Source organism: Ambystoma mexicanum, chromosome 10, assembly GCF_040938575.1.
Source record: "Ambystoma mexicanum isolate Mex_15411 chromosome 10, UKY_AmexF1_1, whole genome shotgun sequence".
Classification (NCBI taxonomy): Eukaryota; Metazoa; Chordata; class Amphibia; order Caudata; family Ambystomatidae; genus Ambystoma; species Ambystoma mexicanum.
This window is the reverse complement of record NC_090932.1, coordinates 1,445,075,702-1,445,100,474: the sequence shown is the minus strand read 5'-3', so window position 1 is coordinate 1,445,100,474 and position 24,773 is coordinate 1,445,075,702. Positions and strand designations below refer to the sequence as shown.

Below are 24,773 nucleotides of genomic sequence, written 5' to 3'. Positions count from 1 at the left end.
GATGGACTCCCACATGCTGACAAAGCTCGCCAGCCGGCCTCCCACCGGGGTGCTTCGGTGGGGGCCCGACCCCACGGCCGGTTCAGTCCTGCTTCGACGAGGCTTTGCCGCCTTGTCCTCCTTGGCAACGACGGCGGGGTCCGCCTGACTTGCCTCGTCCCCTGTAAGCTTCCTGTGACGACGAATGGGCCGCTTGGCGGTAGGTGGAAAATCTGCCGCTGGAACCTTCGAAGGCACCCTGTTTGCCTCCGCCGCTCCGAAAGGGCGGCCGTCGTTGCTGGAGAACCCCGAGAGCCCGGGCCGTCTCCGTGTCCGCCTTGATGGCTTGAAGGGAATCGTCCACTGTTTTCCCAAACAGGTTGTTTCCGTCGAACGGCATGTCCAAGACTCTGGTCTTCACGTCCTGAAGGAAGTCGGTAGCCTTTAGCCATCCACGCCGCCTAAGGCACACGCCGTTGCCCAACTGGAGAAATTAAGTGTCAGCGGTGTCCGTCGCAATCGTAATGGCGTGGTCCGACGCCACCTCTCCTTCCTGCAAGATCTCTAGGGCTTCCGCCCTCTTGTCGTCTGGTAGGAAGTCCAGCAGGGGGGGCAGTTTGTACCACAACTCCCTGTCGTAGCGGGCTACGATAGCCAAGGCGTTGGCCGCCTTAATCGTCGTCGTTGCCGACGAGATGACTCTGCGTCCCATCGTGTCTAATTTCTTTCCCTCGCAGTCCGGTGGGGAGGTCGACGTAGAGGCCGCGCCCCCCTCCCCCGCTTTCTACCTGGACGCCGCGGAGACGACCGAGTCCGGGGTCGGCTGTGCCCGAAGGCACAAGGGGGCTGCGTCCGGGACCCGGTACTTCTTCTCGTACCGATCCCTTCTAGCCGGCGTCGTGGATGGGTTCTTGAGGAGGGCGAGGCCCTCAGCCCAAATATCCTCCAGTAGAGGTACAGCGAGGACCGTCTTCCTCTTGGCCTCGCGCCGTTGATAAAGGAAACCTTCCTTCTTCTCTTCCGGGCAGAGCTGGAAAAGCTCGGATGCCCTGGCGATCATGGAATGAAACGATCCAATCTCGTCGGGCGGGGAAGCCCGGGTGGGAGGTGACGACGGGAGATCCTCGTCGTAAACCTCGTCGTCTGTACCCGTCGCGGCCGTGTCAGTCCCCGTATCATCCCCACGTGTCGTGGACGGGGAGGAGGGCTGAACAGGGCGCGATGGCTGAAAAGGAGGTGGAGGATGAATCCTTCTTCTCTTAGGGGGAGGGCTCCCAGAAGGGCCTGGCTCCGGGTCCCCCGTCGGGAGCGGTTCCTCCGTTGGTGGTAACGGCAGTCTCATCCTTATCTCTGAGCATAAGGACTGTATACCCAACAAAATGGCCGCCGAGTTGTCTTGCGGCACTAGTTGAGGGGAGTCCGACGGGCGGTCAGGAGCCCCGTCGGCACCCTCGACGTTCTCGTCGTCTCCTACGTCGGGGTCCCTCCCGACGGGATGGTCTTCTTCCACGCCAACGCCGTGGCTTAAGACTTCGATCAGCTCTTCCTCAGAGGCTGAGGCCGAATCCACGACGACCTCCTGTCCCCCCTTTTTCTTCTCCGGAGGTTTCACGGGGGTCCTGTCGATGGGCATGAAAGAGGACTCCCTCCGCGGTGGCAGGGAGACTCTGGGCCCCGAGGTCGCCACCACTGGTGTAGCCTCCACAGGCTGAGCCAGGGCCGCCGCGACTGTCTCGATAGAGGCTTTGGCCAGATGGATTAAGGCTTTCACCACTTTAGGTGCACTCACTGCCTTCTCCTTAGGGGGAGGGTCACCGCCTCGCTCCCCCTCCGATGGGGCCTTCAAGCTCCACCGGGGTCTTTCCAGGAGCTTCGCCGGGTGCTCGGTCTTCCTCTTACCCGAGCCAGAGCGTTGGCTCGTGGTTGATGGCGCCGGGGAGGATGCGCCCTGCCTGGCGCCCGTAGAGCCCGACTGTTCGGCGCTCCCGGTGCCAGCGGACTAGCGGTGCTTGGCCTTCTGTTGGAACCCCGTCGCCGGGGCGCCCTCAAAGGTCTTAGAAGACCGCTCAGACTACTTCTTCTTCTCGCCTGACGGGCTCTTTCCTTCCAGCCAGTTGGCGAGACGTTGATGGCGGTCCTTCATGGTCCGCTCCGACATATTGCCGCAAACCGCACAGTCCTTCTCCACGTGCGTCTTGTCCTCATGTAGGCAGTAAAGGCAAAGGGAGTGTTCGTCCTCCTTAAAGACATTCTGAAGCTGGCATCCAGGGCAGACCCTGAACAGCTTTCCGGGCGTCGAGCTTCCCTTCTCCTGGGCCATGTCCGAGATGGGCCTGAGAAACTTCTGGAGTCCTCCAAAAGCGTGGCTCGACGAAATCTTCACCCTTGAGGGGCGTAGACAAATCCGACACGGGTCCCCGTTGATCTAATGAAGAAACGGTGGAGCTTGAGGCTCTTTTGACCGAAAAAAGCGCAATTTTTCTGAGAAAAAATGTGAAAAATAGCACTAACGCTCAAGAGCAATAGCACGAGGATCCCAACACTTGAACGTGCGGTAAAAATCTGAAGATGGCTGCCAGAGGCGGGACTTAGGTAGAGGGCAGTCATTGGCTGTGGTCAGTATGACGCAGAGATCAGTGATTGGTTACTACTACGAAAGACAGATCAGAAACGAAACTGATACTGATTTTTTCTTTACCGAGGATTCCCAGCCTGACGACGGGGAATATTCATGAGCATGTGAATCCATGCCAGACCCCATGCTGGAGAATAAAAAGTTATGATAAAAAGGCTCTGAAGAGAGTTTGGCCAGCTCTCTTCCGCAGTTGAATATATAATGGAATCATAATCATAGAGCAAAGAGCTCTGGAGGCTTACTACACTGTATGGTATTGCAGTAGATGTGTGGATGTACAGTCTGATTGGAGCTACTGATCATGGTTTAGCGTAAACATCTAGTTAGCCTTCTGTATTCATTATGTAAGAGGAAAGTAAAGAGACTAAATAGATGGAATAGCAAACAGACCTAGACAAACTAGGTGGAATATTGTAGTTTGCAGTCATCTCACTTTAAGGGTAACTGGTATAAAACTGCTCATGCGTTGAGCACCAATTGCACAGATAAATGCAACCAGCGGGTCACAGAACTAGATTTGCCATTAAAAGCAGTTGGCCGTGTGATCATGTACATTTCCTTAAGTGTTCACTCAATGTGATGCATCTTCCCCAACAAAAAGAAATTTAGTTGACACAGATTTAGATGCACTAACCTAAACTTTACTGTAAATCATGGAAACAAGGCAGTGTTTTAGTGAAGCAATAATGTAGTGCTGCATTATTCAACAACTTAAATTGTTAGGAATGGAATTGCATGACTGTTTTTAATAAAGTTACACATATTGGTATTTGCCTGAGAGTGTATATCTTTTCCAAAGAGGATATAGTTTGCTTAGTAAAAGCAATATATTTTAATTTTTTATTTTATACGGTTCATTACAAACCTTTAAAATATTAATTGTGAAATTTGTTATGACATGATTTGTATAACAATCCTTTATCAAAAGAGGAAACAAAAAGAAAAAGAGGATCATCACCTTTTTATAAAAACTGCACACAACATACAACACATTCCTTTAACCGGGAAGGATAGTACTGTTCACTTTAGCTCTTTTTTTCGCATCAGATGAGTTTCTAATTTCTCCAGGAAAAAGATCAGGGCATAAGTCAATTCTTTATCAGAGCCTTCTGCCAAGTAATTCCACCAGTCTTCATTACTCCAGCGCTCACACTTTGCGAGTATCCTGCCCATGTGAGTAGTTCTTAGGTCACATAATTTCGTGCAATATAACACCAAATGCTTTAGAGTCATTTTCTTTCTCACAGAACCTACAGGCATTTTCAGCAGAACCCCCTTTTGTTCGCAACTTCCTTACCTCTCTTGTCTGAAACGGATTGAGCCGGAATTTTAAAAATGTCCTCTTTTTCACACATGGAAAAACTTTCAGATACCCAGGCAACGTGTTCATGGCTCTTGCCTCCGGGGCCACTTCAGCCATGCATCTATGCTGTGCTCTTTGCTCAGAGTTCTCACACCAATCATGAGCCCACAATGTTTTTCTAACAGCATTTGGACTATGTATCAAGATTTCAGCAGTCATTTGAAACTGGGTAAGAATAAAATCACACAATTGTTTCCATTAGTTTAAGATCGATTTACCCATTTCCCTTTGTGATACGGTGTTCAGTATTTTGAATTGCGGCAAATCGTTGGCTCTGCATACTTTCCTATAGAGGCAGAGCATCTGCCATGTTACTTTTGCATTTATGGAGGTTTGACCAAGCTCAAATCTAATGCAAGCATTTGGAGTGCATCTTGGTATCAACACTTTTGTCCAATAAGCGATTTCACACCAGGACCATAATGAGCATGGGCAACCCAGCATCGTTTCTCCACCAAAGATCAGACAGAGCTGGAATGACCTTCGATTTATAAAACTCCAATGCTGGTTTCAAACTGAAGTTTCCATATTTCTTATTAATGCAGCACCCTGTGTAGCCAAAAATGTACATTTGCGTTGCATTTTTAGGACCATATAAAGTGATCATTTAAGTACGAATGTACCGACACTCCCAGATAGGATGCCTCAGTTGTCAAGCTTAATTGAGTTTTGCCAATCGACCACTTGAAACTTTTTCCAGTTTTTTTTTTTTACTCCTACTAAATTCTGAAGTACCAATATCTGTTTTTGCTGGGTTGATCGTTAGGCCAATTTTTCTCAGAGTATTGTTGTAACGCTTCAAGTTTTTCGCTGAAGGCCTATTGGTGTAACGTCAAAAAAGACAATATCAGCGTATATCATCTAACTTATTTTATGCCCATTAATCATAGGTGCGAATGATCTTACTTCGTCCTTTGCCACTCCAACGTCTGAAATAAATACGTTGAAACGTGTTGCTCCCAAGGGGCAACCTTGCTTTACGCCCCTAGTTGTAATTATGGCTGTTAAGGTTCCACTTTGGTCAAGCCTTACTTTTACTTCCGTCTTGGAGTGTAGTTCCTCGATAGACAGCAGCACACTAGGCAGGAATTTCCACCCGTACATCTTTGCCTGAGAGAGTATATCTTTGTCAACGAGGATATAGTTAGCTTAGTAAAAGCAAAATCCAGATTACTGCTGGTTTTTAATTGTTTGAAAAAGAAAAAAACAATTTGCCTAGCACTCCAAAACAGACGTTTGGCAGATTTAAGAGTGAAGGAGATGATTAGTTTTGCACACACTGTTCATTTGCATCTTTGAACTTGCAGTGAACAGAGAAGTGGGTTATGAGAGCCTTGAGAGTCAGAGGAACTCTGGGTGAGCGGTACTTTTATTGAACAGGGTAACTTAAACAGCTAAGTTTGCTACACAAGTGCCAATTTAATTAGCAGACCCACAGAATTGCATAGCAAATTGCTATAAACCGCTGATTAGGTTATGCCTTCTAATTGCTACATATACCTTAAATCTTGCTGGAGCTTCTCATCCCACCAGGATACTCAGACCTTGCTAAGGCGAACCCCAGGATTAAGTTTAAGAATTGGTCCAAGGGCAACTGGCACCAGTTCGAGGGGTAAATTTGGGGGGAGGGGTAGGAGGTTTGGCAATGGGACACCTGCAATTCTCTAACTCCGCAATACCACCCTGCATTGTGTATTGAAACAGAGAAAATACCTTTATTAGGATCCACCTTGGTTCAAATCCCACTGCACTGCCCAATAGGCCACTCTATTTTTATTTTAGACCCCATATCATAGCTACCCTCCAAATTTGGTCCAAGAAAGAATAAGACGTTTCATCCTTCAGTAGGCCTGTGCTTTCAGTGCCTTTTTCACACTGTTCCCGACAGTCAATGCTGCAAAAACATGAATCGCTACTTGTCTGTAATAGGACCACAGCCTCTATATATCTAGCCCTTCAATCAGCTACTTCGCTTACACAGGGTACTCTGCCTCTATCAGAGATCACATCTAGCCAGCATTATCGATGCCTCCACTGGCTTTCTGTTGCAAAAGGAATTCAGTTCACTACCAATTGCCTATTACTGGACTTCAAGTTAAAAAAATATAGATGGCGAAGGGCAGAAGAGCATTTTCCCAACTCGGCACACAACTTTACAATACCTTCCCCGCTGCATCTCGCTGGCACACCCAACCTCCTCAAATTCAGGCAGGATCTCAAGTCGCCTTATTCCAAATGTAAATTCTTCCTAGTATCAGCTTCTGTTCAACAACCTTGCGCTTGTCATTAGTGAAATGTCGCACATAACCAGAATATAAAATTAAGTGCAGTCACAAGAAAAGAGAATTTAAAATGTCAATGCTTGGATTTACAGCCCATGATTCGCCAACCATTAGAAACACACTAAAGGAGATGCTCAAAGAAAATATGGAGATGAAAAAAAGAGAAGCAATTAACAATGACTTACCTCTACAAGAAATACCAAGTTCTCTAAACAGGTAGGTCGTGTGCTACAGCAACTGCCTTGGATGTCCATCAAATCACCTTTACAATTGTTGAACAATTCTGAAATGCCAAGTGAAATAAAAATGGTTGTAAAATTATATATTTTCCCAAAACATTTTTTTCTCGTGGAGTATTAATGTACGTTACCTTCTAATTGGTGCAAAGAAGATTTCCAACTACACTCTATCCTCTCTTGGATATCAACTGAACCATCTGTAACAAATCCAAAAAGCTTTTTAAAAATTGCACAATTACGCCCTCCATAATCAGCTTCAGTATAGTTATGGGTGTTCTCTACATGTATGAATCTTCAAATCAAGTAGCACACCTGCTTAAAGACCTTAACATGCGTGTTCATTAGGTATTTAATGCATAACATAATGCAAAGACCAATCCGACCACCACTAGTTTTAATTGTTTTGCAGCAACACATTCAATACACTTTACATAGGTTTCATCCAAATCTTGAAACAATACAAAAACACAGCAAAAAGTGCAAGAGTTCCTATAATAGGGAACATTTTCTTGGCAAACACTTTTCAAGGCAGTATTTCTTCAATTGCTTCTTTCCTATAATGCACCAGGACAAAACCTGTCCTTGTCCGAAACGTCCAAGAACAATCTATTTCCGAAAATCCAACAATCAATTTGTGATGGGAACTATGCACTTGAAGGGATGTGACCAAAACAGTTGCAAAGGCAAGCTTAATGTTCTATTCCTAGAAATAAAATAAAACTCAGTTGAAGGGGCATTTAGGTTGCTAATCACAGGAATGCACCAGTTAGGACTATCCACTCAACCATGACTCACCCCGCCATGCAGTGCACCAAAAGTACCAGATTACATTTTTATTTGATTTATTTATATATGCAGTGAGAAACCATGCTCTTTTGATCACAAAAGAACATACTATAGATAAGAAGCCGATTTAGAGAGAAGCAGTGAGCTGCTTAGAATGGGGTGAGCTCTCAAAATCCATCAATATCATCACACTTCACGGATACAAGACAAATGGATTACCCTGCAACCTTGCCTTGCCATTCTGTCACAAAAGAAAGCTATTATCCTGAATGTGTTCTCCTCTATCCTGCTCCTGTTCGAAGAGTTGCATTCATTGCTTGACCAAAGATACCACTTGGTGAGGGATGGAGAAATTACGGACAGCCTGTTTAGTCTATGTTTAGGAAGGTAGAGCCAAACACTAAGCATACGGCTGAGATATTCCAAACATGCCCTGTTCTTGATGTAAAAGGCACTGAAGTGGGGTTATCCTTAAAGATCTGCAAAAACCTTCCCTGGATACAAGGGAGATGGGCAAAGGGGGCAAGGTTGATGATGCAAACTTCAAGAAAGCTAATGTGGAGATTATACTCGCAAACGTCTCAATGACAACGGAATGTACAGTTAGAGGAGGCATGAAGTTATCTGCGGGTATCATTGAAATGGCCCTCTGCATAGGAGACTGGACAGAGCACATCAATGCAGATACAAACTGGTACTGCTGGACTATCCTCAAGGTATCCCCAAAAATGGAATCACCAAGACAGCAGAATCCAATGAATGGACTTAAGCCTCAGCAAAGTTGCAAACAAAAACACAATGCTACAAGTCCCAGTAGAGAGCGGAACTGTGAAGTATGTAAAGGTATGTTAAGCTAGAGACTATGACTGATGTCTAAAGCACTCTGGAGGCGTGAGCCTTTCATAACCTGAATGTCCAGGACTACCCCAATTAACTTTATTCTCTTTAAGGGCACAGTCAGGACTTCTTGATGTTCAATGAAAATACCAAATAATGAAGCATAATGCACACCCTTCCTCACAAGGTGAGAAGCCTAAGCTGCGACTTGAGAAGGGACAACATCCATGTAGGGAAAAGGTTTATAAACTGTCCCCTGCGATGAGGCACCACCATTGAGAGAACCTACACAAAGCGATGCTGGGCCAATTTAAAGGCCAAAACAAAGTAAGTCCCTTCTGCTAGCGCAGGCACTTACTGTGGCTCACAAGGATTGGCTTGTGAAAATAAACAAACACGAGGTCAAGTGCAGTGAACCACTAACCAACCACCTTCTGAAAGGGCCTTGAGAATTTGATCAGGACCTATGTAGCCATCTTCCTCAATAGGTGAAGATCAAGGATAGGGCTTCACATACCCACACTTCATTGATACATGTACATAGCTTCAATACAAGCCCTTTCGAACTACTGGTGGTGACCCTTTGTGATGGGATCTTTGCAGAGTACACAAAAAGGTATGGGAGCCCCTATATCGAGAATGAACGCAGACCAATAACCTTATATATTGGAAGGTGCCCACTCGGGAGAGTCTACAACGACTTTTTAGCTTACTGTACCTTTCACATAGGAGAAGAAGTTACCAACTGGTAACGTTCTTCTGACTGGATGTTCCTCCAACGTATTCCTCATCTTTGACATGTTATGTCCAGCTTCGGAAAACTTCGACAGAGGACACCCTGTGTTGAGTCGATGTCTCTCGAAAACCTCCGTTGAGGGTGACATCATTGGATGTTATAAGTAGCACGCACAGAACCCGTTTGCCTCAGTTCTGTTTTTCCCCTCCTCATGTAAGCAACAATGCCCATAACCACGGGCAGGGCAGTACTCCGCCTTGTTGGAACGAAAGCTGTAATAACACAAGAAATTCTACAGAGGGGTAGGTTGGGAGGGCGATGAGGAATAAGTCGGAGGAACTTCCATTCAAAAGAACGTTACCAGTTGGCAAGTAAGTTGTTCTTCAAATGGATTGTCCTCCAACGTATTCCTACTCTTTGACAAACTCCCAAAGCAATATCCATGTTTGGAGGAGGGTGAAGAGTTTAGATGTGCAAAGAGTTAAAGGGCAGAGTAAAGCACCACCTTACACAAAGCGACATCCGGAGCATGGGCAGTATCTAGGGAATAATGCTTAGTAAACGTGTGGATTGATGACCACGTTGCAGCATCACAGATGCTTTTAATGGGGATACCCCTTGGCAGGGCTGTCGACGAGGCCATGCCCCTGGTGGAATGCACACGTAAACCCTCAGAAGGGTCCTTTTCTGGCAGTCTATAGCATTCAGAAATGGTGAGGATGATCCACCTAGTCAAGGTCTGTTTGGAAACAGCCTGTCCTAATTTGTGTCCGGTATACCCTACAAAGCTGGTCGTCCACACTCAGCATGGACATCCTGGAGATCTAAAAAATTGATGCTTTCCTAGGGTCCAACCTATGGAGCCTTTCCTCTTCCTTTCTAGGATGCGGAGGAGGATAAAAGGCTAGCAGCACAATTTTCGGACTTAAGTGAAAGTCTGAAACTACGTTCGGTAGGAAGGCGGGTCTAACCCTCAACACAACCCTGTCCTTGTGGAATATAGTAAAGGGTGGCTTGGAAGAAAGTGCCTGCAACTCGCTCACCCTACGTGCAGATGTCAGAGCAACCAATAGTATGGTCTTAAAGGTTATCAACCTCAACGGACATGTGCGCAAGGGTTCAAATGGTGCACACATTGGGAATTTTAACACCAGGTTGAAGTCCCAAACTGGAGCCTGAAAAGCAGAAGCTGAGAACACATTCATGAGCCCTTTTACAGATTGGGTCAGCAGTGGTATTTTGAAATAGGAGTATTCCTCAGGTGAGCGCTTGAGGATAGAAAGCGCTGCCAGGCAACCTTTAATGGTCCCAACTTGAAGACCTTTGTGAGCTAATGAAAGCAGAAAGGAAAGAACATCCAGGGTCGTACATTGAAAAGGATCAACATTCTTTTCCCTGCACCAGTCGCAAAACGTACTCCAACGGCAACAGTACAGAGACTGTTAGTGGCCTTTTGGCCAAAAGCAACAACTCCATCACGTCATCCGGGAGGTCCCAATCCTTGTATCTCAACCTTTCAGAAAACAAGCGTGAAGGTTGAGAGTGTTGACCGCTGGATGGAGAACCCGAACCTCCTCTTGCAAGAGAATATCCTCTCTTTGTGGAAGACGTATCGGAGGAACGATGGACATGTCCAGACAGCCCGGGTACCATGTGCTCTTGGTCCAATCCGGGCAATGAGCATTATGTGGCTCCCAAACCGTCTCTCAGCCTACTGATTACTTGAAGAATGACAGGGACTGGAGGAAACGCGTACAGCAGTGGCAATCCACCACAAATGCATCTCCTAGAGCTCCTCTGAGGAAATTGCATTAAGCAGTACTTCCAGTTTACCCCGGTCACGAACAGATCTACTTGAGGGGTTCCCCAAAGAGTGAAGATCTCTTGAAGGACTTCCTGCGCCAACTCCCACTCGTGGGAGACAATGATCTACCTGCTCAGAGCGTCCGCCGCTGTGTTCTCCTCCCCAGCTAGGTGAACTGCCGACAGGGAGCTTTCTTCTTGAATAGCCCAATACCAGAGTTGCATTGCCTCTCTGCACAGTGGTAGTGACCTTACGCCTCCTCATGTTGAGGTAGTGCATGGCCACTGCATTGTCCGTCATTATCAGGACATGCCTTCCCCGCACAGATGGCAGAAAAGCCTTCAGCACTAGTCTGATTGTTCTCAGCTCCAAAAGATTAATGTGCAGTTTGGACTCCGATGGAGAGCAACGACCAATGAAAGTCAAATCGTTGGCGTGAGGTTCCCCCCACCCCCTGTGAGTGAGGCATCCGTCACTAGTTATCTCCACACATGGTTGCCAAAAACAAAAAACGTTCTCCCTTCAGAATATTTTCCTTGCAGGCCCACCACAGAAGATCCTGTGCGACTCTAGTCAGGATATGAAGTTGGTCAAGGACCCAATGGGTTGCATCGATGGCTTTGGCACAGAGGGTTTCGAGGGCTGCGACGAACTTGACCATTCACCTCGTCTCGAGTGATCCTTTGACACCTTTTCCGATTGAGGCATCGATGGGAATCACGCCGTTTACTCGGGCTCGAGGGCGTGCGAGTTTACAGCAAAGACCGCTCCTTGCCGTCTTCCACTGAAGGCACAGAGGGAGCCCTGCCTTGTTTGTCAAAGATTTTAAGCATCTTGGATGGGCATGTGACCCTTTTGGGGGTGCCGTCTGACGAGGACGAGGTAGCTGACCGGCGGTGCCTTCCCCTTGAGTTGAGCGCTTCGACGAGGACGAAGAGTGGCAGGAACCACTACGAGACCTTGAACGCTTGGCCTTCTTCTGCCAAGAAGAGTCGCCTCTCGACTTGCCTGTCGAAGGCCCAGCAAGTCGGGTCTTATGGGGTTTGAACACCTTGCCTACCTGAAGCTTTCCCTTTCCTTCCTGCAAGGCCTTTCCTGTCATGGATAGACACTTCGAGCACGTATCCGTCTCATGGCCCTCACACCCAGGCACCACAGACAGACTCAATGCAGGTCTGTAATGGACATTTTAGAACCGCAGCCCTTGTATTTCTTGTACTCGGATCGAGGGGTCATCGGAGTGGAAGACAAAGACTTGCTGACAAAGCCAACAGCAAATACTTAACAAGTACGAGGCGCGCTGAGTTTCACGAAACAAACACATTTGCAGATAAAGGGAATCGAAGCCAACGGGTGCCGTGCGTGCCACTTATAACATCTGCTGACGTCACCCTCAACGGTGACGTCAGCAGAGGCTTTCGAGGGACATCGACTCGACATAGGGCACCCTCTGCCGAAGAGTTTTCCGAAGCTTGACATTACATGTCAAAGATGAGGAATACGCTGGAGGACACATCCATTCAAAATATCCATTTGCATATCAGTCTGGTCCCACCCACTTGAGCAGTCCACCACCAAAATGCTAGGCAATTCTCCTCTGAACAAGAGTACCAACAGCAACCACAAACACATGATTCGTACTAGTCGGGCCTCATCAGTGAGGTGAAGATGTGCCTCTAAACATAGTGAGAATGGAGTGCATGTCTGCATTACCCCAGGTAACTTAGGGTGAAACACCCAAGTTACTGAAATTTCACAAAAAGGTCTGGAAGCCCTTCTACTGAGAAAGAACATCTTTGCAGAGTAGCTCTTTGCAGAGTAGTTCTGTTAACTCCTGGAGGAGGACATACCAAGAAAAGAAAGAAGGTGTGGGGGGAGGAATTCCTGAAACTTCAGTCAGTACTCAAAGAAAACTACCTCCAGTGTTCACTGGTCCAAAGTGATTTGCTCCCATACGAAGCTGCAACTGCTGAATCCTGCATTCTCCCCCAACCATTCTCTCACCTAGAGTTTGACATCCAACACCCAACTCATTTAAGTGTTATGAATAGCCACCCTCAAGTGCAACAGTTGGCTCAAAGGAAACTCCCAGAGACTGTTCAAGGCTTTTTGTTCAGAGCGCTAGGACTGTCACTCATACTCTTTTAGATCACACATTTTCCACAGTAACCCAGGTGCCCCTCGTCATTGGATTAGTATATAGAGTATTTACCCCTACTGTCTAGTCACTAGATGGCTGTTAGTGAGAACCTAAATGCACTTGCCTTCTCAATCTAAACTTGTTCTACACTACCAATGTTAGTAACTAAAAGAGGTTTAGGGACTGTGCCTATCAGACACTCTGCTTGACGGTCATCTATCGCTTGCCCGGTTCCTCACCCTTCTCACTTACTATCCCCTTGCTACTCTCCTGCGTGCACCTCCGCCCACCTTCTCCCCCTCTCATACTGAAGCCTTCCCCCTTTTGTCCCTTCGATGTCTCTCCTACCGGCCACCACCCTTCGATGTAATAACTCCATCCTCCACACTACTGCTCTGACCCACCCTCTACTCAGTCACCTTCCTTTCACTCTTACAATCACTGGCTTCCAGCTTGGTAGGCCTCCCACCCCAGGCTGAGGGGGTACTGTATCCCTCCTCATGACAAGTTCCGACAAATGACCTTGTCTCAGACCTCGAACCGTTCCCTTAAATCCTCTCCATGTCTATCTGATTTACCCCAAAATTAGAAGGGTTTCTCAATTTTTGAACCACCACAAAATGTTACCTTTGTTTACCCTTATTTAGCGCTCATCGCCAAAACGCTGAACAGAAAGTAAAACAATTCAAATTAAATTAACAATAAAACAAGATGCAATATAACTTTCAGAAGAAAATGCATTTTCAAATGAGCCAGAGGATGACAAGGAGATTGAATAGAGAGCAGGAGAGAATTTCATAGTTTAGGTGCCAAAAGCGAACGAACGAAAACATGATTGGGCACGATTGGGACATGGGACCGAAAAGAAAGTGTGCTTGAAAGTGAAGGGAAAGTGAAGGGAACGTGAAGGTTGATAACAAGAAATGAGAGCAGAAAGATCTGGAGGAGACATCCGACAGAAGCATTGGACTATAATGTATAGAAAATGAAATTGGAAGCGATATTCCAAAGATAGCTACTGGAGAGTATAAAGCACCCGAGGGTCATGAGGGAATGACCTAAGAATCGAGGAGCTAAAAATAGATTGGAGAGGGACAAGATGTAAGTGGGTAACAATAAGGAGAGAGAAACAATAGTCAATAAATGAGGAAATGATGCTGGAAAACAAATATTTAGTGGTGGGAAGTTAGAAATTAATGAACCTTATGAATTTTAAATAAATTGAAACATGCACGAGCAATGGAAGAAATCTCAGGCGCTAGAGAAAGAAGAGTCCAATAGAACCAATTGCTAGGTCAGGTCAAAAGAGTTTAAAAAGAATGGGGAATTTTAAGTAGGAGGAATGGGAGCAGGCTTGTGAGAAGATTGAAAGGAATAAAATGTCAATCTTAGTGAAATATAAATGAAAATTAGATGACATCCAAGACTGAATACGTGAAAGAATAGCAGAAAATATTTAATGCAGGGACTCTGAGAAAGCAGAGAATTCAACATAGGTCAAATGGTGGGAAATCGGCACCAAAATACTCTGGTGGTCTGGGCATTACGATCATGAGCATCAGGACGTCTTGCGAGTGCGACGTTGGCATGGGGTTATAGATCCATGTCTCCATGGACACATACAATTTGTGCCAGACTTGCCCGGGTGAAGGTTCCTCTAAGGCAATCATTTCAATGCTGACAGCAGTTTTCTTACTCCTGGAGTAAAAAAAACGCTTTAGCCCAAAGACCTTTGACCTTAACTGGTAGATGACATGTGTGGGTGTTTTTTCACCAGTAGTGCATACAGTCCATGCTCTGATCATTCCTCTTCTCCAGGGAATAGATTTTCTGGATTGAGTGATTCTTCTGCCTATTCGGATCAGTCCTCTGCCTGGGGTTATGCGACCACGTGGAGGAGTACAATCTCTATTAACTCCTCCTTTGGCTTTTATCATGCCAGATGTCCAGGCTTTGCACATGCATAACACTTACACCTCTGGACGAGCAGGAGACTCCTGGATTCCCCCATTCTGTCAGAAATACAGGCTGTGGCTTGGATTAAGAGCCCAGCAGTATGGGGCTTTGTTTCTTTAGGGACAGGCAGCAATCCCTTTTCCTGATGGCTGATTCGCAGACACTGGTTTTCAATCCAGTCGTTTGTTCCCTGGCAGACATACCTATAATAGGAATTAGCTGTTGCATTGCCTCTATCATTTAGTTGCCAAATAACCTTTGTACATTTGGTGGCAGGGAATCTATAATTGTTTGTTGGGCTTCCCCAGTCAGCTATGGAGTGATATACCTAGCCCAGAGATCGTAATGCCACCTTGCGATTTCTGCGACTTTTGCAAATTTCAAGAATAAAGCAAAGGGCTCCTCTCCTGTAACCTTTTTGGTATTGCAAGTTGCTCTTATCTTTTAGTAAAAACATCCTGTAAAGAGGTGAACATTTTCTGGGGCTTTCCACTGATAGTTGGCTTTCAACCAGGGCTCTCAATAGGTTCTTCATAGGTGTTGAATTTGAGCTAGTGCCTCGCTGAGTAAGGTATTTTTCAAAATTTGATTGTTTCACTAACACCTCTTCCTTGCCTGACCTTGGAGGGCTCCTCCACTGCAGGAAAGCAAGGCTATTTGGAAGGCCTGCAGTTTGCTCAAACTAACTCGAGCTTACCGCCACTGACTGGTTCTTGCTTGAGTCTCACCCTTGAATTTTAACACTTCTTGGTGTAGTCTGCCAGGATGATTTTTCCTGAGAGCTGGACTCTAAGTGTTAGATTCAGACCATGTGGATTCCATGAACCTCCAATTCTTCATATCAAGGATCGAGATTTATGAATTTCAATTCTACTCTTATCTCCCAAAACTCTCAATCCAGGGGCTCAGTACTGTAACTCTCACCTGATTCCCGCAGAGGCGCCGGTCTTGACTGGGTGAATGCCGTATCTTCAAAGGTGATGTGTAACACACGGTTGGCTCTTTGGGCTGGACCTCTGTGCACTGTATGTCTGACTCGAAGAGTAAGATGTCTGCAGATAGAAAATATGGGATTTATGAACTGGGGTTATTGGGTGCCTCTCTCCTCTTCCCTTTCTCTTCTCCTGTAGAACCCCAAAGGTTAACACCCTCACCTTAGGTAAGTGAACGCCGAGCTCTCCATCTGCCTCGGGGCAGGGTGCCGTAACCAGTTTCTTCACTGGATAAGGGTGCAGGCCTCTTGACCTCGTTAACTGCACGAACGGTAAGTTCTGGGCACTTCAAATGTCTTAAAAGTCTTTTGTAATGATATCTCTTGTTTTGCAGGGTTCCGGCGATGGCGGATGGCGGGCTGATGAGAGTTGAGGATCGAACCCGCGTGAGGAATAGAAGCGCCTGGAAGCACGTAAGTAAGCGCTTGTAGCCTGCTTCACGATGCGCACTAACTGTCCCTTTTATCTTGCAGGTACAAGTTCGGAGCTTTAGAGAAGCTGAAGGGTGCTGGAATACCCACTGGATTCGGCGTGGGAAGGAGTAATGGCACGTGAGTAATAAAGTTGCCCAATGTCTTTAAACGCACCTTCTTTTGTCTTTCAGATGCGGGATGCAGCGCCGAAGGCCTCCGGAGCGTGCGAAGAGCTGGTAAGCTTTTGTCTTTCAGATGCCGGAATGCAGCGCGAGGCGTTGGTGACAGCCGATGGACCAGGTAAGAGATGCGCTGCCACTGAAGACCGTAGTGCTAACCTGTTCTTCTTTGTCTTTACAGGTGCTGCTGAAGACTGTATTCCAGGATGGTAAGCCTTTGTTCCCTTAGGTCCAGGATCAGAAGCAGAAGACACGATGAACGTTCTGCTGCAGAGAATGCAGAATAACGCAAAGCAAGATTCATCCATCGGGTGTGGTTTAAATAGCCTCCTGTAGTGCTTAGGTGTCTCCTTCCACAGCCACGCCTAGGTAAGAAAAGAGTTCCTGCTTTCCAGAAGAGTTCCAGTGTTCTGAACCTAGGGAGTGGCTCCTGCCCCACCCAACAGGAAAAGTAGTCCCAAACAGAAGAGGATCAGGGGTTCAACTGGCAGGTAAGTAAGCAGCATGGTCTGCTGCAGGTAAGTCCACCCAAGCATTATGAGCCCGGCGCTTCCAGCGCTGGGACTGGGCATCTTTATGAGCCTGGTGCCACTGGCGCCAGGACAGGGTCCAAAAGGTCCCAATTGGGACTGGCTGGCACTCGGAACCGGGGTTATGGGTCTGCTTCCAAGGGAGTCGGGCAAGTCCTGATCTTTTGGAAGCAGAGATCATGACAGTACTCTGTCACCCTGGAATCACAGGCCTACAATTTTACTTTGTTGGAATAAGTCTGGCACATCTGTTCAGCTACAGTTCGTGCCAGTGAGTGGTGCACAGCAAGTCTAGCAGCCAGGTAAGGTCTAATTTTCTTCATCTGCTGGCCCCCTCTCTCCCTACTGGTTTGGGGCATTGCATTGATTATAAGCAAACGCTGTGGGGCAATGATGGATTGGAATACTGCAGGTGGTCTCTCCGTACTGCTGCATCAGTTTCGGTTCTAGAAAGAAAGAAAACTTGGCTAGTATATTTCTGAAACGGCATGTGGTGAGGCACTTCGGGCAGGGACAGGAATAAGGGCCCCGTCAACTGCCAGCGTCTTCGTCTCGGGTAGAACTGGCCCTGGTTTCAAACCTGGTAGGCATTCCACTCAAGGTTTAGAGGGATTCTTATCCCTTTTGTGACACAAGGGGATAATAACCCCTCTCAATCTCTAGTGGAATGCCTACTAGGTTGGAAGCTAAAGCCAGCCCTACCCTTGTCACCAAAGGAAAAGTGGGCTGCTTCACCTGACATCCAACTGCTGTTGCCATGCTGGAAGAACTTCCAAAGGAAAGAAAATGGCCTGCAAGAGTCATTTTCTAGAGCAGAAATGGACAGGCGTAAAGAACTAGCAGTAGTCATTGAAATCAAACATCTGCAATGAGTCATTAGTCTTGAAGCTGAAAAGGTGTTCCCCCAAAGGGTTGGTCCATCAGCTTGTTTGGGACATCTACTGACATGGCAAACTTGCACATCCAAAAAGTATTACATGATGAGCAGTCATGGCGAATGCCCAAACAGTCCATTGTGTCTAGACCGGACCAAGTATGTTTGGCAATATCTTTGCCACCAGAGACAAAAATATTGGATATTGAACCTGGCAGGTCTCAATTGTGTGAATGAGCACAACTCTAGGAAGCATGTGCTACATAAAAGCATAAACTCCTGGGGGCAGACACCCGCTGCCTGGAGTCCAGCTGTTTTTATTTCCTATCCACAGGCGGTTAAGAGTGAGGTCAGACCAACTGGGGTTCTAGGCGCTTGTGCTTATTGGCAAAGTTAATCAACACTGGAAGTGCAGGGAAAATATTCTTCCACACAGAATAGGTTCTTCTAAAGCCCCAACTAAACTGCATGAGTGATATCCTCAATAATATCAGACTCTTGGCTGCACGTCAACATGTAACAGTCCTGGCACTCTACGGGGTAGATAAGACAAAACAGTATGGGGGAAGACCCATGTTGAAGGGCAGAAACTTCAAAACTTCCAGGGTCTTAAGGAGTATTATGGGGAAGGAGGCTGTTGCATGACCATTGTGTCACTATGTATGCAAGTGCTTACTAGATTCAGTGTTGGTGTGTGCGATTTAGAACAGTTGACAAAAGACTTCCTTAATTAGATTTATTTTCAGGAGACCAGACCTCCCCACTCCAAGATGGCAAGATAGGTTTAGAGCCAAAAAGCGAAACTATGCCATCCAGTTGGTTTGGAACATCTTAATTTAGGGAACAGGCCCCAACTGTTTTAGGCTTGATCGGAACAGCAGCAACTTGCAATTTCTGCAAGGAGCATAATCCAGTATCTGCCGATGGGCAGATTATTGAATTTTTAATTAGCATCTGAGAACGTTGTACAGAGGTTATACACAGGTTACTTACATTCTCCTGCTCAGTCAGCATAACTATAGTTTTGTTAATCACCCACCCTGAAGCAAGCATTCTGATTTAATTTGTGGCACACCTTAGTGATCCTAATCTGCCACCTGTAGAATAACAGTGTGAGAGTAAAAGGGCAGACATCCATTTATATATGCATGCGGTGATCAGAGCACAGAGAGCAGACTGTTTAAAAAAAAATATGTTCACGGCTGCTGGGAAGATGCAACACTCAGCCTGCTCTCCTCCACAGCATGAGTACAAATGACAGTCAAACCAGTAAACCAGAAAAAGAGCCAATTCTGCAAAGCCACAAAAGAAAAATGGGACTCATTAAAAAGACAGCCAAATATCATGTAAAACAACATTTATAGACAACTATATACAGTGCAAGCAGGGCACTACTCGTTTATTTCTTTATGGATTCATTTTTTAAAGGAGAATGTAAGCAACCTTTTGAAAGGAAGGCCAATACCTGGAAGTTCCAATGTAAACAATGGCGTATATTGCATTTTCTATTTTCTGTGTCCTACATTTACAGGTGTACGCTAAAGAACATTAATAACTCTTAGGAAACATGCATTTTATCTAATGATTGCCAGCTCTGTGTTTTATACATATGGCCGAAACTCCACTGCTAGCATTGAGTTTGTGATATTTAAAAGGTAGCTTTAAGAATTCGAAGGAATGTTTCACAGCTCAAGTAACTTGGATGAATTGTCTTTCTGAAAATGTTATATTAGTTTTTGCTTTATATTTTAATTATATTATGGATTTCTTCTGCGAAATAGGATGTGGTGTGGTCATTAGTAGTCAGGAGGTCAGAAACTAGACATTTTGGAAATACTACTCATCAACTTATGGAGAGGAAGCAACACCAGCGGAAGCCATGTTAAATGGCTTCCTGGATGGATTGGTGCTACCAAGCCTCACAGAAGAGAACGCAATGAGAGATGAATCAGTAAAGCAGTGATACAAGCTCCTATGGCTGGACTGAACCATAGGAAAGGGCCCAGACCAGAGGGATTCCTAGCAGGCTACTTTATGATTGTGGAGAAGCCCAGAAAGGAGTAATGCATGCAAGGTTTTGGGTGAAAAAAATCCTGCCAAGAGTCTTTATTTATTATGCACAATAGCCCACAGGCATCAGGGCCCACAAACACTTGTGGGATATATTTACCCACTCAGCTGTACTCCCTTCCATAACCAAGCTGTATTTCAGTAGAAACAGCAAAATTGCTACGCTGGCTCCTGTGAGCACCACTGCCCCACACCAAAACTGTGTTTTCAGCTACAAAAAGATGACCGCACCATCTTGCCAAGCACATATTGGGCAGGATGGAACAAGGGGGCACACCGAGAAAGCCCGGCAGTGTGTTCTTACATGTACAAAGGAAGGAATGTAAAAAGCAGCGCTGCTTTGCTGCAAGCCCAAAGTTCCCATTGAAAAAGGGAAATATTTACATTTCAAAATGATGCCGCTTTGATGCTCTTTTTCCTCTGTTCGTCATCACAATACCTTTATTAATGAGACCTTCCCTGCTTATCCACCTACACGTTGTGCTCCAGCAGGCAAGAGCAGTATTCCTGAATGACAGGCTGTTCAGATCTGAAGAAATCAAAAGAAGCTGTACTTCAGCTACACGGGAAACGCTTTACTTTTTGGCTACGAAATTTCAAGGATCAATGCATCAAAAAGGCCCTGGCTTTCTGGGCCTATGTCAATTTCAGTGCATCTTTTTTTAACCCATTGCTGCACACAAGAAGCTAAATCTGGCTACATAATGTGGGAATTCAAGGGAAGAGAAAAACCTGATTTGCAAAAAAAATGTCAGCAGTCACCACACGTGTAAAATGTACTTTTGCAAACTAAGAAAAATACTTGTTTAAAGGTGTATGTTGGATAAGGCCCTGCCATTATCTAGCAATGTGAAGGGGTTTGTGCTGTGAAACATATGGGGGATCTTAGTCAACAGGCTTTATTCTGATTTATAATAAAAATAATGAAATAAGGAATTAAATTGCCTTGGCTACATGGGGGAAGTCAGCCCCAAAAAGGTTTCTGCTTGGGGGGTGCCAACAACAGAAATCCCCCACAGTAGATGCTAGAACGCAGAAGTGCTACTTTGGCAGACTTGCGTCTGGGTTGAGGCCGCTTACAATGGAACTTCTGGGATACCAATCTGAAGTGGAAGCGGCCATAAAACCTTCAATCAAACTGGGAAACCCCCTCATCCCCACTGGGCTGAAGTGACAGTTGGTGGTAGCTGAAGAGAAACAAAATGGTCCAGTGGAGGACAAAGGCCAGCCCATTGGTTTCAAAAGACTATTTTATTAAGAAACTTTGAAGACGGTTATTTTTGCAACAGACATTCACAGGAATTAAAAAAGTTAACATTGTTAATGTAATGTTGTGGGTTTTAAATTAAGTTGGTGTAGCCTTCACTGCCATATAGGGAACAGAAATGGCAGGGAATGGGGTATTCCAAGGAAAGTGTACATGATGCCAATGTAAAAGTCAATACTGACATGCCTGATAATCCATACACACGTGTAAAGTTATAGAAGTTTAGGCCCAATATTTCACACTAAAAATGACTAAGAATTATCAGAAGGGCAAAACAATGTCTTACAAATTGTACAGTTGGACTGGTATGTTCTGCAGAAAATATGTAACCCATTTATGTAATTTGTTAAGATGCCCCAACTGCACCAATGTGCCATTTATGGTAAAACTGAATTGTATCTAAAGTACCTGTGGGAGGTTCTGGACATTGTAAAACTCACATCATAAAACTGATATCATGCCCGTGAATCCCAACCCACAGGGAGGAAGGCAGTAACTATCTCCCCTGACCAATCCAGTTTTTTAGAGGCATGCTTAGCTAAGCCTGCCCTGCCGTATTATTCTATGAGGTCACCATGCTCTATAAAAAAGGTGGCTGATAAATCTCTAGACAGACTCTTTCCTGAATTTCCTGTGCCTACGTTCTTGATCTTCTACCTTCATCTTGCCAGATTCCAGATCCCACTGCAAAGCCAAAGCATAGCTGATTCCAGATTCCACTGCAAGGCCAAAGCATTGCTGACCATCCCAGCAGGCCTCAAACCAGAGATCCCACTAAAATAAATCCCAATAACCAAAGGGAAAAGCTGTGGTTTTGTTTTGGGAAGCATCCTGAAACCAGACCGGCTGTTTGCCAAGAAACTGCATGCCTGCTGCAACCCTGCCATCCAGCTGTCCTGATTATCCGGTGACCACAGAGGCCCAGCTGTTCTGCTAGGAGAGTCCGCTGCTATCTGGTGACCCGAGCCCTGAAGTCCAGAACCCGGTTGACTTTTCCTAATCCCAAATTTAAGAGTGGACTGTGAGTATCCCCCATCTTAACTTTTGTCTTTGTTCCACTCTCCAAGCAACCCTATCCATATCCTGATAACTTGTATAGACTGTTACAATTTTCTGTGCACGCTGTTCTTGTTTCCTAGTGTTAGCACAACCCTTATTCACGTCACCTTGCAACTCATTAGTGATATTTGGAGTAATTTAAATTAATTCCCACATAGATCAGACCACGGCAGGAAAAGGTTGACGTTACAAATCAAGCTTCGAACGTACTGTGGCTTTCTTTAAAAATAGTCTAAATAACAAAGTAAAATTTGCCTTTAATTTTAAAACCGATTTTCTCTTTTGAACTGCTCTATTTTCCTAATTCACCAGCTATAGCCCTCCTTTCACTTCTATATTGTCCCTGTGCTGTGCATATATCCCCCTGCCCAAAAACCACATTCCGAGTCAGTGTTTTTCACCAGTTTTTTTAAAAGAACAAGTTAATTTCTTACCTGGTAACGTTCTTTTGATGGGATGGTCCGACGACGTATTCCATATCTATGACAGCTAATGTCCACAGCTGTGCTGCTTCAGAAAATCTTTGGCGTCTGCGTCGATGACGTCGATGCGCCATCCCCGAGGACCTCCTCCGACGGCACCCGATGTGATAAGTACGACGCACGGCGCCCATAGCCTCAGTTATAGTTTTTTCCCAAAATGTGTGCCACCAGTTTTCTGTCAGTCAGATACACAAGGCCTTGCAGAACGCAAGCTGCAATCGCAAAAGAAATTCTGCAGCGGGGAAGGCAGGGAGGGAGCGACATGGAATATGTCGTCGGACCATCACATCGAAAGAACGTTACCAGGTAAGAAAGTAACTTGTTCTTCGAGGGGATTGGGTCCTCCGACATATTCCATATCTATGACAGACTCCCAAAGCAGTACCAAGCAAGGAGGTGGGAAAGAATTTAGAATACAAATTTAGCATGCCCAATCAAATTGCGGAATAGAGAACTGCCTTGCCAAAGGCCAGATCTTGCCCTCTGATGGAATCGAGGGCGTAGTGACGTACAAAAGTATGTACTGAAGCCCAGGTGGCTGCATCACAGATGTGACGAATAGGAACTCCCCTCTGCAGGGCAGTAGACGCAGCCACTCCCCTGGTAGAATGGCCCTGCAAGCCAGCCGGAGGATCCTTACCCGCCAAGCGGTAACACAGCTAAAATAATCCAACGAGACAAAGTCTGTTTTGTCACAGCTTGTCCCAAACGCTTTCCAGCGTGACCAATGAAAAGTTGACCGTCCACTCTGACCCGGGACATGCGCGAAATATAAAAACTCAGCGCTCTCCTAGGATTAAGCCTATGGAGCCTCTCCTCTTCCTTACCAGGATGTGGAGGAGGATGGAACGCCGGAAGACAACCTTCTGGCTCAAATGAAAGTCCGAAACCACCTTCGGAAGAAAAGAAGGATGAACTCTAAGGACAACCCTGTCCTTGTGAAACACAGTGAAGGGTGGCTTAACAGAAAGTGCCCGTAACTCACTCACTCTGCGAGCGGAAGTAACCGCAACCAAAAACACAGTTTTCAGAGTTAACAGCCTCAGAGGGCAAGAATGTTACGGCTCAAACGGAGCACCCATAAGAAACTTAAGAACAAGGTTCAAATCCCAACCTGGCACCAGAAAAGGTGACGGAGGGAACACATTAGTGAGCCCTTTCAAAAACTGCGAAATTAAAGGAATCTTAAAATAGGAACACTCTTCAGACGAGCGCTTAAATATGGACAGCGCCACCAGGTAAACTTTAATGGTCCCCACTTGCAAGCCCCTGTGAACCTCTGAACTCTGCACCAGTCGCAGTACTTTCTCCAACGGCAACGGTACAGAGACTTAGTTGCCGGCCGCCTGGCCGAGAGCAACACCTCCATCACGTCTTCAGGGAGGTCCCAATCCTTATATCTCAAACTTTCAGAAGCCAAGTGTGAAGACTGAGGGATCTGACCTCTGGATGGAGAACCTGACCCCCCCCCTCCCATGAGAGCAGATCGTCTCGGTAGGGAAGACGACGTGGAGGGCAGATGGACAAGTCTAGAAGGTCCGGGCACCATGTCCTCCGGGCCCACACCGGAGCAATGAGGATCATCCGGGAACCAAACCTCCGTAACCGCCGTAGCACTTGCGGGATGACGGGGACTGGAAGAAACGCATACAGCAGTGGGAAGGACCACTCCACCACGAACGCGTCTCCCAAGGCTCCTTTTGGAGGAAATTCCCGCGAGCAAAAGCTTTCACACTTCCAATTGACACTGGAGGTGAAGAGATCCACTTGAGGGGGCCCCCAATGGGCGAAGATCTCCAGGAGAATCTCCTGAGCCAGCTCCCACTCGTGAGAGATCGAGCTCTGCCTGCTCAGAGCGTCCGCCGTCTCGTTGTCGTCTCCGGCCAGATGAACAGCCGAGATTGAAACTTCCTGCTGGATGGCCCAGAATTCGAGCTGCATCGCCTCCCTGCACAGCGGAAGTGACCCTGCCCCCCCCTTTTTGTTGAGGTAGTGCATGGCCACCGTGTTGTCCGTTAGAATCAGGACACTCTTTCCGCGCACAGTCGGCAGAAAAGCCTTCAAGGCTAGCCTGACGGCCCTCAGCGCCAACAGATTGATATGGAGTCTGGACTCCAACGGAGACCAACGACCGCTGACCGTCAACTCGT

At 46.3% G+C, this 24,773-nt stretch overlaps 1 protein-coding gene across 1 annotated transcript in view; it reads right to left on the bottom strand.

The window, feature by feature from the left end:
• NAA25 (N-alpha-acetyltransferase 25, NatB auxiliary subunit) overlaps positions 1–24,773 on the bottom strand; it is a 1,586,429-nt gene that overhangs the window by 382,723 nt on the left and 1,178,933 nt on the right. Inside the window, exons 20-21 of the mRNA XM_069619501.1 lie at positions 6,630–6,695; positions 6,445–6,542 (exon numbers count right to left, since the gene is read on the bottom strand). Coding sequence (XP_069475602.1) covers positions 6,445–6,542; positions 6,630–6,695 — 164 coding nt within the window. The remainder of the gene's footprint in view (positions 1–6,444; positions 6,543–6,629; positions 6,696–24,773) is intronic.